The 14,036-nt window shown below is 40.6% G+C and overlaps 3 protein-coding genes across 3 annotated transcripts; all 3 read left to right on the forward strand.

Annotated features, from left to right (window-relative positions):
* Positions 1-538: 538 nt before the first annotated feature.
* Positions 539-10,180, forward strand: LOC108050036 (cytochrome P450 4g15). The gene is made up of 6 exons (XM_017131521.2): positions 539-1,251; positions 2,057-2,254; positions 3,098-3,280; positions 6,622-7,289; positions 7,885-8,176; positions 9,660-10,180. Exons 1-6 carry the CDS (start codon positions 1,053-1,055, stop codon positions 9,821-9,823), a joined length of 1,704 nt encoding a protein of 567 aa, XP_016987010.1. The 5' UTR covers positions 539-1,052; the 3' UTR covers positions 9,824-10,180.
* Positions 10,181-10,854: 674 nt separating this feature from the next.
* On the forward strand, positions 10,855-12,756 carry LOC108050042 (ubiquitin-like modifier-activating enzyme 5). Its single transcript, XM_017131528.2, has 2 exons — positions 10,855-11,259; positions 11,639-12,756. Exons 1-2 carry the CDS (start codon positions 10,970-10,972, stop codon positions 12,567-12,569), a joined length of 1,221 nt encoding a protein of 406 aa, XP_016987017.1. The 5' UTR covers positions 10,855-10,969; the 3' UTR covers positions 12,570-12,756.
* A 256-nt stretch (positions 12,757-13,012) lies between these two features.
* On the forward strand, positions 13,013-13,975 carry LOC108050043 (signal peptidase complex subunit 2). The gene is made up of 2 exons (XM_017131529.2): positions 13,013-13,199; positions 13,317-13,975. The coding sequence occupies exons 1-2, from the start codon at positions 13,161-13,163 to the stop codon at positions 13,857-13,859; spliced, it is 582 nt and encodes a 193-aa protein (XP_016987018.1). The 5' UTR covers positions 13,013-13,160; the 3' UTR covers positions 13,860-13,975.
* Positions 13,976-14,036: the final 61 nt, after the last annotated feature.

A 14,036-nucleotide genomic window follows, 5' to 3' on the forward strand; every position in this document is an offset into this window, starting at 1 on the left:
TATTTAATGTGGAAGGTCCATAAAATCATTGTTGACTATTTGTTAGGAATCTAAATAACCAAAGTTTCTATTTTTTGAGGTCTACTAATATGATAAAGAGTCACATGTTTTCTATTCGCTTAAAAATGTTTTTCAGAACTAGCCAACCCCTATTATCAGTTGTTTTAGATTTGCCCATAAAAACAATATTCCTAACAATTGAAAGTTGCGAATAAGTTCTTTTAAATGTAAAGAAAGGACAATTAATTGGCTTATGGAAATTACCACCAAATATAATAAAGAAGTAACTAACCTATATTTGTGCCTTTAAAGATTTAGCCAAACTATATAATCAGTTTTAATAGACTTGAAGAGAAAAGGATCATTCTAAGGAAAGGTGATTTTAAATGCAAATAACGAGGGTTTTCCTATGGAAGAGACCTATAAACATAGTAGGTAAAGTATCTATATTTTGTTCAGTGTACATATGCTGCACATTGTTGGCTATAAAAGTCGTTCGCACCGTGGCCGCTGGCTAGTCGCTGGAAAAGAGGCGCGAGGAGTGCGATTCCGATTTCGATTGCGAGTGCGGGTCCATCGTTTCTGATTTATAAATCTGCGAATCGAGTTGAGTTAAGTCGAGTCGAGTCGAGTCCCGGGTCCGTAACTCCGCCACCCCCAGTGTGTGTGGGTTGTGCATGCCGTGTGTGTGCCGTGTGTGTTGATTTTCGTGATCATTTTCGCTGGATGCCTCGGCGCGGGGCTGTCACCGTTTAGTTGTGCGCTAGTCGAGCAGCGAGTAACATCCGGTCCCATCCGATCCGATCCGATCCGATACGATCCGATACGATCCCATCCCATCCCATGGATAGCTGATCGATAGCTATAGCTCCTGGGAAGTGGAAGTGTGCGTGTTCCGATTCGATTTTTTGTTTGGTGTTTTTCGCTGGTGAACAAGTTGACAGCAGACAGAGAGAGAGGGAGTACGAGAGAGAGAGAGAGAGAGGAGAGATAGGATAGGAGACAGGATTTAGGATCCCGATCCCGATCAAGATCCCATCCCATCCAGAGCCATGGAGGTGCTGAAGAAGGACGCCGCATTGGGGTCACCCAGCAGCGTCTTCTACTTCCTGCTGCTGCCCACCCTGGTGCTGTGGTACATCTACTGGCGGTTATCCCGGGCCCACCTGTACAGGCTGGCCGGACGACTGCCGGGACCCAGGGGCCTGCCCATCGTGGGCCACCTGTTCGATGTGATTGGACCCGCCTCATGTAAATGCCGTAGTTAAGTCTAGCATTAGCCCAAATCGGGAAGTGTAAACATTAAATACTAATTCAATATTTTCCACATCCTGTTTTTTGGATTACCTAAATATCAGTAGAAGATATTCATTTCCAACGACATTATATTTGATTTGAACAACAATTTAATTTAGTATTTGTAACAAAAAGCATCAAAGTTTTTTCTTAATTCCATAGCATTCTAAAATATCAAATATTAACACGACTTACTCAACTATTAAATTCATTAGGAAATTGATATGTTTATTCTTCAAAATATAAATATTTGTTGATGGTATTTGCATTATTTTAATTTGAGTTTTAAGTAAAATAAAGCACATAGTTAAATTACAAAAAAAGTGTGTGGAATTTATATGCTTTTCCACTTAAAAAATAATTTATTTCCTGTTATAGTTTTTATTAAATAAATGCAAAACTTTATCCTTAATGAAAGTTCATCAAAATTAATACATCTCTGGAAACTTTTTAAATAGTTTTTTGCCTAAGAGTCATTAATCATTTAAAATGTAAATAAAGTGTAAAATAGATTTTTATTAAGTATTATGATCGTATATGATGCTCATTTTTCAATCCAGAATTGAATTACAATGCTTTTTCTACAGAAGATTCCTTAATATATATTTTAATTTATTTCTTTTTTATTACATTTGAATATTTAAATAGAAAATGAAGTGAGGCATCTTGAAATTATAAGTTTTACCCCTGCTTTTAAAGGGACAATTTCCCAATTGCAAAATATTCCGAAAAGTTTCAAATATCTCGCCATCGTTCGCAGCTGTTTTCAAAACAGTCATCCGGAAGAGCGCCCCCTTCGAGCACATAGCCAAGATGTGGATCGGACCCAAGCTGGTGGTCTTCATCTACGATCCCCGGGACGTGGAGCTGCTCCTCAGCAGCCACGTCTACATCGACAAGGCATCCGAGTACAAGTTCTTCAAGCCTTGGTTGGGCGATGGCCTGCTGATCAGCACAGGTGAGGGGGAGGGGGAGGGGGAGGGGATGGGACTTCAGGGGGGCAGGGGGGGCAGGGGTGGTGCCAGTTTGGGGACCACTTGCCACTAATGCAATTTGCGGAATCATAAATTAATTAAGCGATCCGCTAGCCTGACAGTTGGCACAACAATGCCGCTATAAATAAAATCAACGTCGCAGAAAAGTCACAGAGAAAAATTTGAGAGTCGATTGTAGGCAAAGTTTTCAAAATTAAAGTTAATATTTAAATTAAAAAAAGGACAGGGACCTTCTCAGATTTTTTCAACGCATAAGTAAAAATCACATTCAAATTAAAGTTCCTTAGGTTCAAGATAAAATTTTAATATACGAAAGATTTTAAAGTTTGCAGTAAGCCTTGATAAAAATATAGAAAACTAACGAATGTTGTTTAAAAATACTTTTTATTCAATTTGATATTATTCAGCAACAGAAAATAAATATAACTTGATTGGAGATAATTTTTGGGATTATTGAACCAAATTTTAATAAATAGGCATTTAGTTTGATCGTTTTTTTTAGAGATTCATTATACAGTAAATCTGTTAGCATGAGCTTAACTATAAACTAAAAAATGGTTTTTGGAGTAGTGAAAAAACTAAGCACAAGGTAATATTTAATGTTAGTTTCCCTTTGAAAAAATGGAATTTGCCATATGTTTTTATGATAATTAGTTTAAATGCAATGAAATAGAATAAAATATGAAAGATGGTATGGGTGCTATTTAAAGCCACGTTTCTTTTGAAGATGAAACCTTTGTTTTTGGGCTACACTTTTTGGGTAGTCTCTTTATTCAGACACTGAATCTGCCCATCTGTTGTTGCAGGTCAAAAATGGCGATCGCACCGCAAACTGATCGCACCCACATTCCATCTGAACGTCTTGAAGAGCTTCATCGAGCTCTTCAACGAGAACTCGCGGAATGTGGTGAGGAAACTGCGTGCGGAGGATGGTCGCACATTTGATTGCCATGATTACATGAGCGAGGCAACCGTGGAGATTCTATTGGGTAAGTGAACAGATACAGATACAGATACAGATATAGGGATAGATATGGAGATAGATGCGTGATACGCTTCTATGGTGATTACACAAAAGTACAGTCAACTCTCACGCACTCGCAGCGACACCATCATCATCATCATCATCATCATCATCATCATGCCCACACCATACACACACTTAAATCCAGCATCATTTCGGTTTCAGTTATATGCGTGTGCCCAAGTCACCTAATCTCCGCCAAAACATACTATATTGTGATACATTATATTGTATGCCACACACAATTGAGTGCAGACCCATTTCCCTATATACTGGCAAATCAAAAATTTCAGCCGCTTTTGTTGTGGCCCCACAATGGGCGCAAACGAGATATGTGTGTGTTCCTACATATGTATATGTGCCTACATAGATCTGCATATATATCAGATCCCGGCCCCGATCTAACCGAATTATGCCACCGCCATCTGCCAAACTGCTGCAAACTGGTTGGCTTTGTTGGGTTTGTCCTCCAAACGATCGTTCTATAATGAGAGGTCTTCCCCTATCAAAAACTAACTATCGTAACTCAGAGTTGGCTTCCTTAATTAGGGTCCTTTGCGGTTGATATGGATGCATATCGCAAGTAGAGTGATTTGCGATCACATTCCAGAAAGCCCCATAATTATTTAATTCAACTCGCTAATGGTAACTCAGTTCATATACAGTTTTAGATCAGGAATTGAAAGCTTTCGTTATTTCATACTTTTATTTTGTATCCAATTTTGTTAATTTTCAGCACTTTGTGGGCAAGTGTGATAAGAGATTTATTTGTTTTAAAACTAGTTTTAGCTGTGACCTTTTTAAATGAAAATCGTAGTAGTTCTTTAAAAGTAAGAGTCTTAAAAAACGATTTGTTTTCGTTGCCTGGCTTAAATTAATCCATTCAATACATTCAAGCCAACTATTATAACTCAGTCTGAGGCAAAGTTGTTGGATTTTTGGAAAATACTTTAAAGGGCTATTAGTAAAAACTTTATATTTACAATAATTAACTTCAGATTACTCCTAAACATCGTAATACAATAACCTGCCAGTCTGATTCACCTAAAAACAACGCCCATTGGTAGATGCAGGTGAAGGTTATCCCTGTAATTTTGATGCACCCAAATGTGTCGTTAGGTGGGTCATGCAAATGCCACCCAGCCGGCAATTCGCTTAAAGCCAAACACGTTTCGGCGGGTCTCGAAAAAAGTGAAACCGCCAAGAGCCAGACAAATTGGAAAACGGCCAATGTTAATGACATTGTCGTAGTCGCTGCATCGCTGCATTGCTCGTCCGATTTCGGATTGATTTCTAGGCCATTGCATAATCCCAGAGCCAAGCTAGAGCCAAAGCTATAGCCACCATATAGTCAGATATATGTAGAGGTAGAGCTAGAGCCATAGAACAGGCCCAATCCCGTCAATTGAAATGCAGCCAAGATTACAGAATGCAACTGGATGGGACCGAAGCGAACCGAATTGCAACGAACTGCAACGAACTGCAACGAAATGCACCGAATCCCGGGCTGAGCTGCAATGGGCTGCAATTAAAGGCACGTCGCATTGCCATTAAGCATTTAATCAGGAAAATTTGAATGCAACGGCCGACGGAGGTTGTTGTTCACGGCGATACTGTGATTATGGTTATGGGGTCTGACGCAAACGGGCAATTAGCAATTAAGATCTCAACGAAAGCCGCAAATTTTTTCATTTTTCCATTTTTTTTCATTTCGAATCGTAAGAATGGGCAGGAAAAACCAAATGTCATTGCATAAGCCCGATTTCCTATTTCCCGGCAAGTCATCTCGAAATGGAATTGTTTATGTACTATACACCCTGATCAAAAATTGGTCATTAAGTATAATCTTTTGGGATAGAAAATCTTAAGGAATATGTATCAACCTCTATAACTGAAATTCTAATAAGACTAATATAACTTAAATGTTTTAAATCAATTCAAAACAAAGTATTTAATAACTAAAGCATTAGTTTAATTTTTGGCGATAAAAAATCAAATGTATTAATGCGCAAAGAAACTTTAATTATTTTTACTTAAGCATTCCATTTGGTAAATATTTGTAATATTAGTAAAGCCCACTTCAATTTATTTTATTTTGAATCATAAATTCGTGAGATCAACTAAATTTAGCTGTAAAGGATTTTCTCATTATTAGTTGTGATAACATTTTACAACTTATTTTGCTGACTAACATTTGAATTTAAAATATTTATTCGAACCATAAACTATGTTATTAGATTTTTTTTAAATTTATTTGAAGCCTATTAAATATTTTCGGGTCTGGGACTTATTTAACCACATATTTGTTTTACATTTAAAGTACCTATTAACAAATTAGTCTATTTAAAACCTTGTTTGGATTAGGAAGTTCCTAAAAACTCCTTTCGCAGTGCCGGAAAACACTCTTGAATCGAAAACAAATGCCGAATTCCTTCCTCGCATTTTTCCCACAGCACAAAAACATTCTACTCTCCAAGCGGATCTGCGGATCCGTAAGCTCGTTTATGCTGTCATCTATAGATCTATTTATGCATTGTATCTACAATTAGACAGCCGGGGTGGTGAGGGGGTGAGGGGGTGGGGGGTGACCAGGGGCTACCTCCGCCGCCTGTTGTCTGTTTGTTAAGTTCAATTGGCGCTTGGGTCAGGCGAGTGCATTCCACTTCCCCCCATTTGCGCTGGGGTCCATCCCCGATCCCCAAAACACCGAGTCCGATCCCATTCTGCACTGGGCGAAAATTAGAATTAACTGTCTTATTTAGCACATGATTAGATTATGCTTAACTGCGATTTTAGCTATATTAATGAGAATAAAGGGCATAAACGTTTAAATGATCAGGGAAAACGTTTAAAAAAGGTGGTTTGAAAATATAATCAGTCTCCCAAAATGTCAATTGTAATTTATATCATGAAAAAATTAATAAAATATGGTTATAGATATTTATAATTTAAATTTTAAAATCAAATCATAAATAGAAGGCTCGGAAAACTCTGTTTAATTCACTGAAATTGAAGTGCGAAAATTTCTAAGCTTTTATATTAATACTTTTTATTTTATATATAAACAAATACCTAAATTTGTTGTATAATTTTTAATAACTATTTCATATATGAGAGGACTAAAGACTAAAGACTCATAACTCATACAAAGATATACGAACGAACTCCTATCACTCCTTTTTTTCGACTATTATTAATTCTATGAAATATTATTAATAATATGAAATGCGTGAAATCCGTGATAATATCACATTACTGTATACCCATTTTGGAGTCTGTTTTTCTGAGTGTTCCCTGGCCTTCCAGAGACTGCGATGGGCGTGTCGAAGAAGACGCAGGACAAGTCGGGCTTCGAGTACGCGATGGCCGTGATGCGGATGTGCGACATCCTGCACGCCCGCCACCGCAGCATCTTCCTGCGCAACGAGTTCGTGTTCACCCTGACCAGGTACTACAAGGAGCAGGGCCGCCTGCTGAACATCATCCACGGCCTGACCACCAAGGTGATCAAGAGCAAGAAGGCGGCCTTCGAGCAGGGCACCCGCGGATCCCTGGCCCAATGTGAACTGAAGGCGGCTGCCTTAGAAAGGGAAAGGGAGCAGGAAAAGGAGAAGCAGCAAGAACCATTGGTGGCCGGAAATGAGAATGAAAAGGGCACCCCGGTGGCTGGACTCTCCTATGGCCAGTCGGCCGGACTGAAGGACGACCTGGATGTGGAGGACAACGACATTGGCGAGAAGAAACGGCTGGCCTTCCTCGACCTGATGCTCGAGAGTGCCCAGAACGGGGCCATCATCACCGACACCGAGATCAAGGAGCAGGTGGACACCATCATGTTCGAGGGCCACGACACCACGGCAGCCGGCTCCTCGTTCTTCCTCTCGCTGATGGGCATCCACCAGGACATCCAGGACCGCGTGCTCGCCGAGCTCGACTCCATCTTCGGCGACTCCCAGCGACCGGCCACGTTTCAGGTGGGTGAACCCATAGTAACTATGCACATTTCTAAATATTCATCATACTTGAGCTTAAACTTAATCAATAACTAGGACAATATTAACTTCATTAGGTAACAAATTGAAAAATTCATCATTGGTATTTGTCAAAATAGCTGCCTATCCTTACTGTTTATGCATACATAGCATTACAAATCAATAGTTCCATTTTAATTTATTGTAAAAGACTTCTATAGTGTTTTTATTCAATTGAAAAATATGACTAAATGTCCATAAAAAATTTTATTAAATGCGTTTTAAAATTTTAGGTTTTTAGTGAAACATTAAACTTTTTTTTCAGTTTTTATTCTTTAGAAAAATGTTTTATTGCCTGAAGTGTTTTTTTTTTATATTTGTAAATGTAAACCATCACATTCTCGCATTTAATGATTACAATATTGAAATAAATATAGTTTAAAGTAGAATAATACAATTTGTATTAATCCATCTTTAAATATTCTGAACAACATTCAGTGCAATGTGTGTGAATATGTTTACAAAGTCAGTACTTTCGAGATTGTATTAGTATAATATTAACACCATATGTATTCCTGTATCTTTGTGTAAATTGCAGGACACCTTGGAGATGAAGTATCTGGAGCGGTGTCTGATGGAGACGCTGCGCATGTACCCGCCCGTCCCGCTGATCGCCCGCGAACTGCAGGAGGACCTCAAGCTGAACTCGGGCAACTACGTGATCCCCAGGGGCGCCACGGTGACGGTGGCCACCGTCCTGCTGCACCGCAACCCGAAGGTCTACGCCAATCCGAACGTCTTCGATCCGGACAACTTCCTGCCGGAGCGGCAGGCCAACCGCCACTACTACGCCTTCGTGCCCTTCTCCGCGGGACCGCGCAGCTGTGTGGGTGAGTTATAGATCCTACACTGCAATAAAATCATGGATAAGCCATACGCTATAAACTATAAAACACAAGCATTAAATCTGAAAAGAGTTTAATAGCCTTAAGAGCAACGAAATCGTATAAAAAAGGCCCCTTAATATCAAAATAATAAATAAACTATGTAAGATTCGATAACAGCTTTAAAAAAGATGCAGTTTATGGAGTTTTTGAGAACGCTTGACTAAAAAACGCTTGGATATTAAACTTTTGTTAGTTCTCTCTAGGCATTTATTTTTTAAAAAACATTATTTTCAATAAACACACAATTTTTATCATAACGGAATAAACACACTTGCATATAAACTAAAAAGTCGGATGATGATACTAAATATAACAAAATAAAGAATAATTGGCCAAAAAAAATATGAGAATTGTAATCCTGCTAAAATAATATATAAATATTAGTATACTATAATAATTTCAGTCAAAAGTTTGCAACGCAGTGAGGGAGACATTTCCGACCCTATAAGGTATATATATTCCTGATCAGCATCACCAGGAAAAATTGGTCAAAAATTGGACCAACGCTAAAATGAAAAATTTTGATGCAGATTTTTTGAGAATCAAATTACGAGTCTTTAGAGGTATGCTACTTTGAAATCGGATAAAATTTGGTAAAGTTATGGACTTCGGAAGTCCAGTTATGGGCCACCTTTTAACAACACATCGGAAACTTGGAAATAAATGACATGAAAATGGGTCAAAAATTGGACCAACGCTAAAATGAAAAATTTTGATGCAGATTTTTTGAGAATCAAATTACGAGTCTTTAGAGGTATGCTACTTTGAAATCGGATAAAATTTGGTAAAGTTATGGACTTCGGAAGTCCAGTTATGGGCCACCTTTTAACAACACATCGGAAACTTGGAAATAAATGACATGAAAATGGGTCAAAAATTGGACCAACGCTAAAATGAAAAATTTTGATGCAAATTTTTTGAGAATCAAATTACGAGTCTTTAGAGGTATGCTACTTTGAAATCGGATAAAATTTGGTAAAGTTATGGACTTCGGAAGTCCAGTTATGGGCCACCTTTTAACAACACATCGGAAACTTGGAAATAAATGAAAATACCTAATAAAAAATCAAATCAAATATACATATAAAATAGCATGTCTATTTAGATATTTTAATTAATCATATTTGGAAACCATGCCTAATTTGTATGGATATCTAAATAAAATTCACAACATTTTTAAAGACCTTCTTGTTTTAAATGTTTAAGGATTAGAAATCCAAATATATATATTTTCAGAAGTTAACTATGTATTTGAATGAACGGAAATGTGAAAGATGTCAACACTTACTTATTGCAATTTTGAGTATTCAATACAACTAAGCACCTAACGTTTAAAAAGTAATAAATATATTAACAAGATCTCAGGGCTTTACCATAGATAGATTTTCATACCAAAATTCTCATGGTATAGTTTAATTAATTTCAGGGCGCAAGTACGCGATGCTCAAGCTGAAGATCCTCCTGTCGACCATTTTGCGGAACTACCGTGTCTACTCGGACCTGACCGAATCGGACTTCAAGCTGCAGGCGGACATCATCCTGAAGCGGGAGGAGGGCTTCCGCGTGCGACTGCAGCCGCGGACCAGGTGAACCAGGTGATCCAGGGGAACCAGGTGACCCCGGCGAACCGGGTGACCCACCCCAGCACACCGTACACAACAAGCTACACAGAACGGACACTTATCCATACATATATCTCTACTTGTTGGCAAGTGATAGTCACCGGTTTATACAGTAATATTGATAATATTAAATAATAAACGTGCTCCAACACTCGATTTATTGAATAGTACCTATAATAATTATTTTTTTGTCGCATTTAACACGAAAAGCAACCACAACTATCGTCATCTTCCTTTAACGTTCTTTTTTTTTGGTTATTTAATAATTATAATACCTTTTTTGTGTAATGATTTTGACAATAAAACTTTTGTGTAATTATACAAATCCATTGTACGAATCAATTCATTTAAAATGCATCTGGACAGTTGATAGAAAACTTATTCAACTTTACTAAGGCGGCAATCAAAATCCGATCTGAAAAAATGGTTGTACCCAGTTGAGACTAGACTGGGCTTCAAAAATCTTTTATCTTAGAAAAAGTGTAAAACAAAAATTTAAACATTAAAGGATTCTTTGAATTATCCACAACTTTACTGTGTTTTGAAAATGCCGATGCTTTCCATTTAAATAAGCGCGCCATATCCAGCATTTCCCAGCACAATGTACTTATTTTGGTATTTTCATATTCGTCTATCGAAGTTGGGTCATCCCTAGTCAATGTTCCCAAGCGAGGGCTTCCCCCTAAATATAAGGGTTTAATTATTTTTAGGGGTGAAGTTAAGAGTTCTTTTTTTGGAAATTCCATGTTGTTTTTGTGTGAAATCATGTAAAACTCAGTTCTTTTTTTGGAAATTCCATGTTGTTTTTGTGTGAAATCATGTAAAACTCAGTTTAGTATGCTAGCAAATATAATATAAGCAATATCACTACCTGTTTTCATTGCTACTATTTCCATAACAACATGTTTGAAACTAAGCGCGCTCTTAAAAATAGGGGGAAAAGTAAAAGACCAGGGCTGGCTAACAGCATTTGGGGGAGAATGCAGTTTGGCCATCTGGTAACACTGTCCAAAAGTGACACGGCGACAGCGAAGCGAAATCGAAATCGAAAGCGAAAGTTTACAGGCTATTTTGCCGCGCACAAGATTCAGGATCCGGATTCACAATCGCCAGGATGTCGCACGCCATCGACGAGCTCCAGGCGATCATCGCCGAGATGAAGTCGGAGATGGAGGAGCAGCGGCTCATCAGCGGGAGTGCGGGTGCAAGTGGCAGCGGAAGTCGCCCAGTGCGCGACCGCATCGAACGCATGTCCGCCGAGGTGGTGGACTCCAATCCCTACAGCCGATTGATGGCCCTGCAGCGGATGAACATCGTCAAGGACTACGAGCGGATCCGCGACAAGGCGGTGGCCATTGTGGGCGTAGGCGGCGTGGGAAGTGTCACCGCCGACATGCTGACACGGTGAGTGCACTGCAAGAAATCACTGCTGTGTGGTTCGATGAGATATTCGATATTGGGAAAGCCACTTGTTTTTCCCAGGAAAGTTGGTAGGATACCCAAAATACCCATGATAAATGTATTATGTTTACATACTGATGTGTGTGGCTTAATATGAATAGAGAGAACTAATGATACTATGATTACTTTGGTTTTTTGAATATTCTATAAAGTTAGTACATACAATTAGATTTTAAAAGGTTATAAGTCCCTCTGAAACTATGCCCAAAAATTGATAATACAATTATGTTTATTCTATACATGACCAGGTATTTCATTTAACATGTTAACAATGTAAGCAAATGCAAAGTGGATGCCTTATTAATGTCTTTATTCCTTGCAGCTGCGGCATTGGCAAACTGATCCTGTTTGACTACGACAAGGTGGAGCTGGCCAACATGAACCGGCTGTTCTTCACGCCCGACCAGGCGGGCCTCTCCAAGGTGGAGGCCGCCGCCGCCACGCTGAGCTTTATCAATCCGGACGTGCGGATCGAAACGCACAACTACAACATCACGACGGTGGAGAACTTTGATCGCTTCCTGGACACGATCTCGCAGAGCGGTCAGGTTGCTGGTCAGCCGGTGGATCTGGTGCTCAGCTGTGTGGACAACTTCGAGGCACGGATGGCGATCAATGCGGCCTGCAACGAGCGCAATCTGAACTGGTTTGAGTCGGGCGTTTCGGAGAACGCCGTCTCGGGGCACATTCAGTTCATCCGACCCGGGGATACCGCCTGTTTCGCCTGTGCCCCTCCACTGGTGGTGGCCGAGAACATTGACGAGAAGACCCTAAAAAGGGAGGGCGTGTGCGCCGCCTCACTGCCCACGACCATGGGCATTACGGCGGGATTTCTCGTCCAGAACGCTCTCAAGTATCTGCTGAATTTCGGCGAAGTCTCCGACTATCTGGGCTACAATGCCCTCAGCGACTTCTTTCCCAAGATGACGCTCAAGCCGAATCCGCAGTGCGATGACCGGAACTGTTTGGTCAGGCAAAAGGAGTTCCAGGCCAGGCCCAAGCCAGTGGTGATTAAGGAGGAGCCGGTCAGCGAGGAGCCACTCCATGCCACCAACGAGTGGGGCATTGAATTGGTGGCAGAAGATGCGCCGGAAAGTGATCCACAACCACCAAAAAGCTCTGAGGTCGGCGAGGGTCTAAGACTGGCCTACGAAGCACCGGAAAAGTCCAGCGAAACTCCTGCGGAAACTGTCACTGCGCCCACGGACGACACCAGTGTGGAGGACCTGATGGCACAGTTGAAGTCCATGTGAATTGATTCCATACTCTGTATTTATAGACACTTTTTTGAAAAACATTTTTTTTTTGCTATAAGCTGCTTTTTGTATATGTACTAGTTGACTCAGCCTGTTTCGTTTCCATTGAACGCTTTTTGTATAATGTCAACGATGAATAAATGTTAAATAAATATTTCTAAGAAAGAAACATTGTTAAAACTAATTGTATTTTTCTATAGTACAATTGCAAGTTGATTAAATCTCATTATTGTTTAGTTTTTCGGCAGTCAAAATGGAAGTTACAAAATTATTTGTGCATTTAGCGTTTAGCATTTCAAGTGCTTTAAAAATATATGATAAATACCCTTACTGTTTGAATGACGCGCGCACTTAGTTAAATTTGAAAGAAAGAATACCAAATTGGTATTTTTTTTTTGAGTTCTCCGATCTGGCAACGCGGAAAGACAGATCTGTTATCGAGCCAGTGCGATAGTCGATAGAATTTTGTTGTCGCGTTGTCACAAAAAAAAAAGGAAAGAATCTCCTGCGAAAAGAGTGTTTCCTGTTGCCACACACGATTTCCTGAATAACCAAGGGCCGCAAAAGGCTAGCAAAGAGATACTAAACATGGCCAAGAAGGAGGAAAAGTCGCAGCCGGGAGAGGAGGTGAGAAAAGCGGATGCCGGCTTGGCAACTGGTCCATGGAGATGGTTTCCAAGACACGTCATTGTGCATTTTGTTTGTGTTGTTTGCATTTAACCGACTTGCCTGTATCCCTGCCAGCTGGTGAAGGTGAACAAGTGGGACGGATCGGCGGTGAAGCACGCCCTGGATGATGCGGTGAAGACCTGCCTCCTGGGCGACCGTCCCCAGTTGAAGGAGCAATTCGGCCTGGTCAACACCCGACTGGCCCTCTGCGCCCTCGCCGTGGGCGTGGCCATCATGGCCCACGCCTGGGACTTCACCCACCCATTCCCGCAGTCGCGCCCCGTCCTCCTGTTCAGCGTGCTGGCCTACTTCGCCCTGCTGGGCATCCTGACCCTGCACTCCAGCTTCCGCGAGAAGGGCACCTTCGCGGTGGCCCTGCAGAAGGACAAGGAGCGGGAGCGCCTGTGGGAGGCCAGCTCCGACATGCGCAAGTACGACGACAAGTACCTGCTGACCCTCAGCGTCCGCGACTCGAAAAATGGCAAGCGCCGGGAGCAGAGCAGTAACAAGTCCTGCGCCGCCTTCATCGACCAGAACGGCATCGTCCTGGACAACCTGGTGGCCAACGAGGTCAACCGCCTGTTCAACGCCCTGGCCGCCGACAAGAAGGACAAGTAGCTGGCCCAGGAGCAAGTCTCAGGAGCAGCCAGCTGAACCCGCATCTTTTTTTTATATAAATAAACCAAATCCCCACTTTATGTCTCATTAAACTGTAAACTTTTGTGGTAAGCCGACTGTGCGTGTTTGTTTCACCGACCTTAAAACCATTACTTTCGATTTAGGAACATTATGTTA

This window comes from Drosophila rhopaloa, unplaced genomic scaffold (genome assembly GCF_018152115.1).
Source record: "Drosophila rhopaloa isolate 14029-0021.01 unplaced genomic scaffold, ASM1815211v1 contig_3, whole genome shotgun sequence".
Taxonomy (NCBI): Eukaryota; Metazoa; Arthropoda; class Insecta; order Diptera; family Drosophilidae; genus Drosophila; species Drosophila rhopaloa.

Excerpts from the sequence above, each read along its gene's own strand:
- LOC108050042 (XM_017131528.2), top strand. The coding sequence starts at position 10,970 with ATGTCGCACGCCATCGACGAGCTCCAGGCGATCATCGCCGAGATGAAG. Across the intron at positions 11,260-11,638 it reads ACCGCCGACATGCTGACACG|CTGCGGCATTGGCAAACTGA; the intron begins GTGAGTGCACTG and ends TATTCCTTGCAG.
- LOC108050036 (XM_017131521.2), top strand. The coding sequence starts at position 1,053 with ATGGAGGTGCTGAAGAAGGACGCCGCATTGGGGTCACCCAGCAGCGTC. Across the intron at positions 1,252-2,056 it reads TGTGATTGGACCCGCCTCAT|CTGTTTTCAAAACAGTCATC; the intron begins GTAAATGCCGTA and ends CATCGTTCGCAG. Across the intron at positions 8,177-9,659 it reads GGGACCGCGCAGCTGTGTGG|GGCGCAAGTACGCGATGCTC; the intron begins GTGAGTTATAGA and ends AATTAATTTCAG.
- LOC108050043 (XM_017131529.2), top strand. The coding sequence starts at position 13,161 with ATGGCCAAGAAGGAGGAAAAGTCGCAGCCGGGAGAGGAG. Across the intron at positions 13,200-13,316 it reads AGTCGCAGCCGGGAGAGGAG|CTGGTGAAGGTGAACAAGTG; the intron begins GTGAGAAAAGCG and ends TATCCCTGCCAG.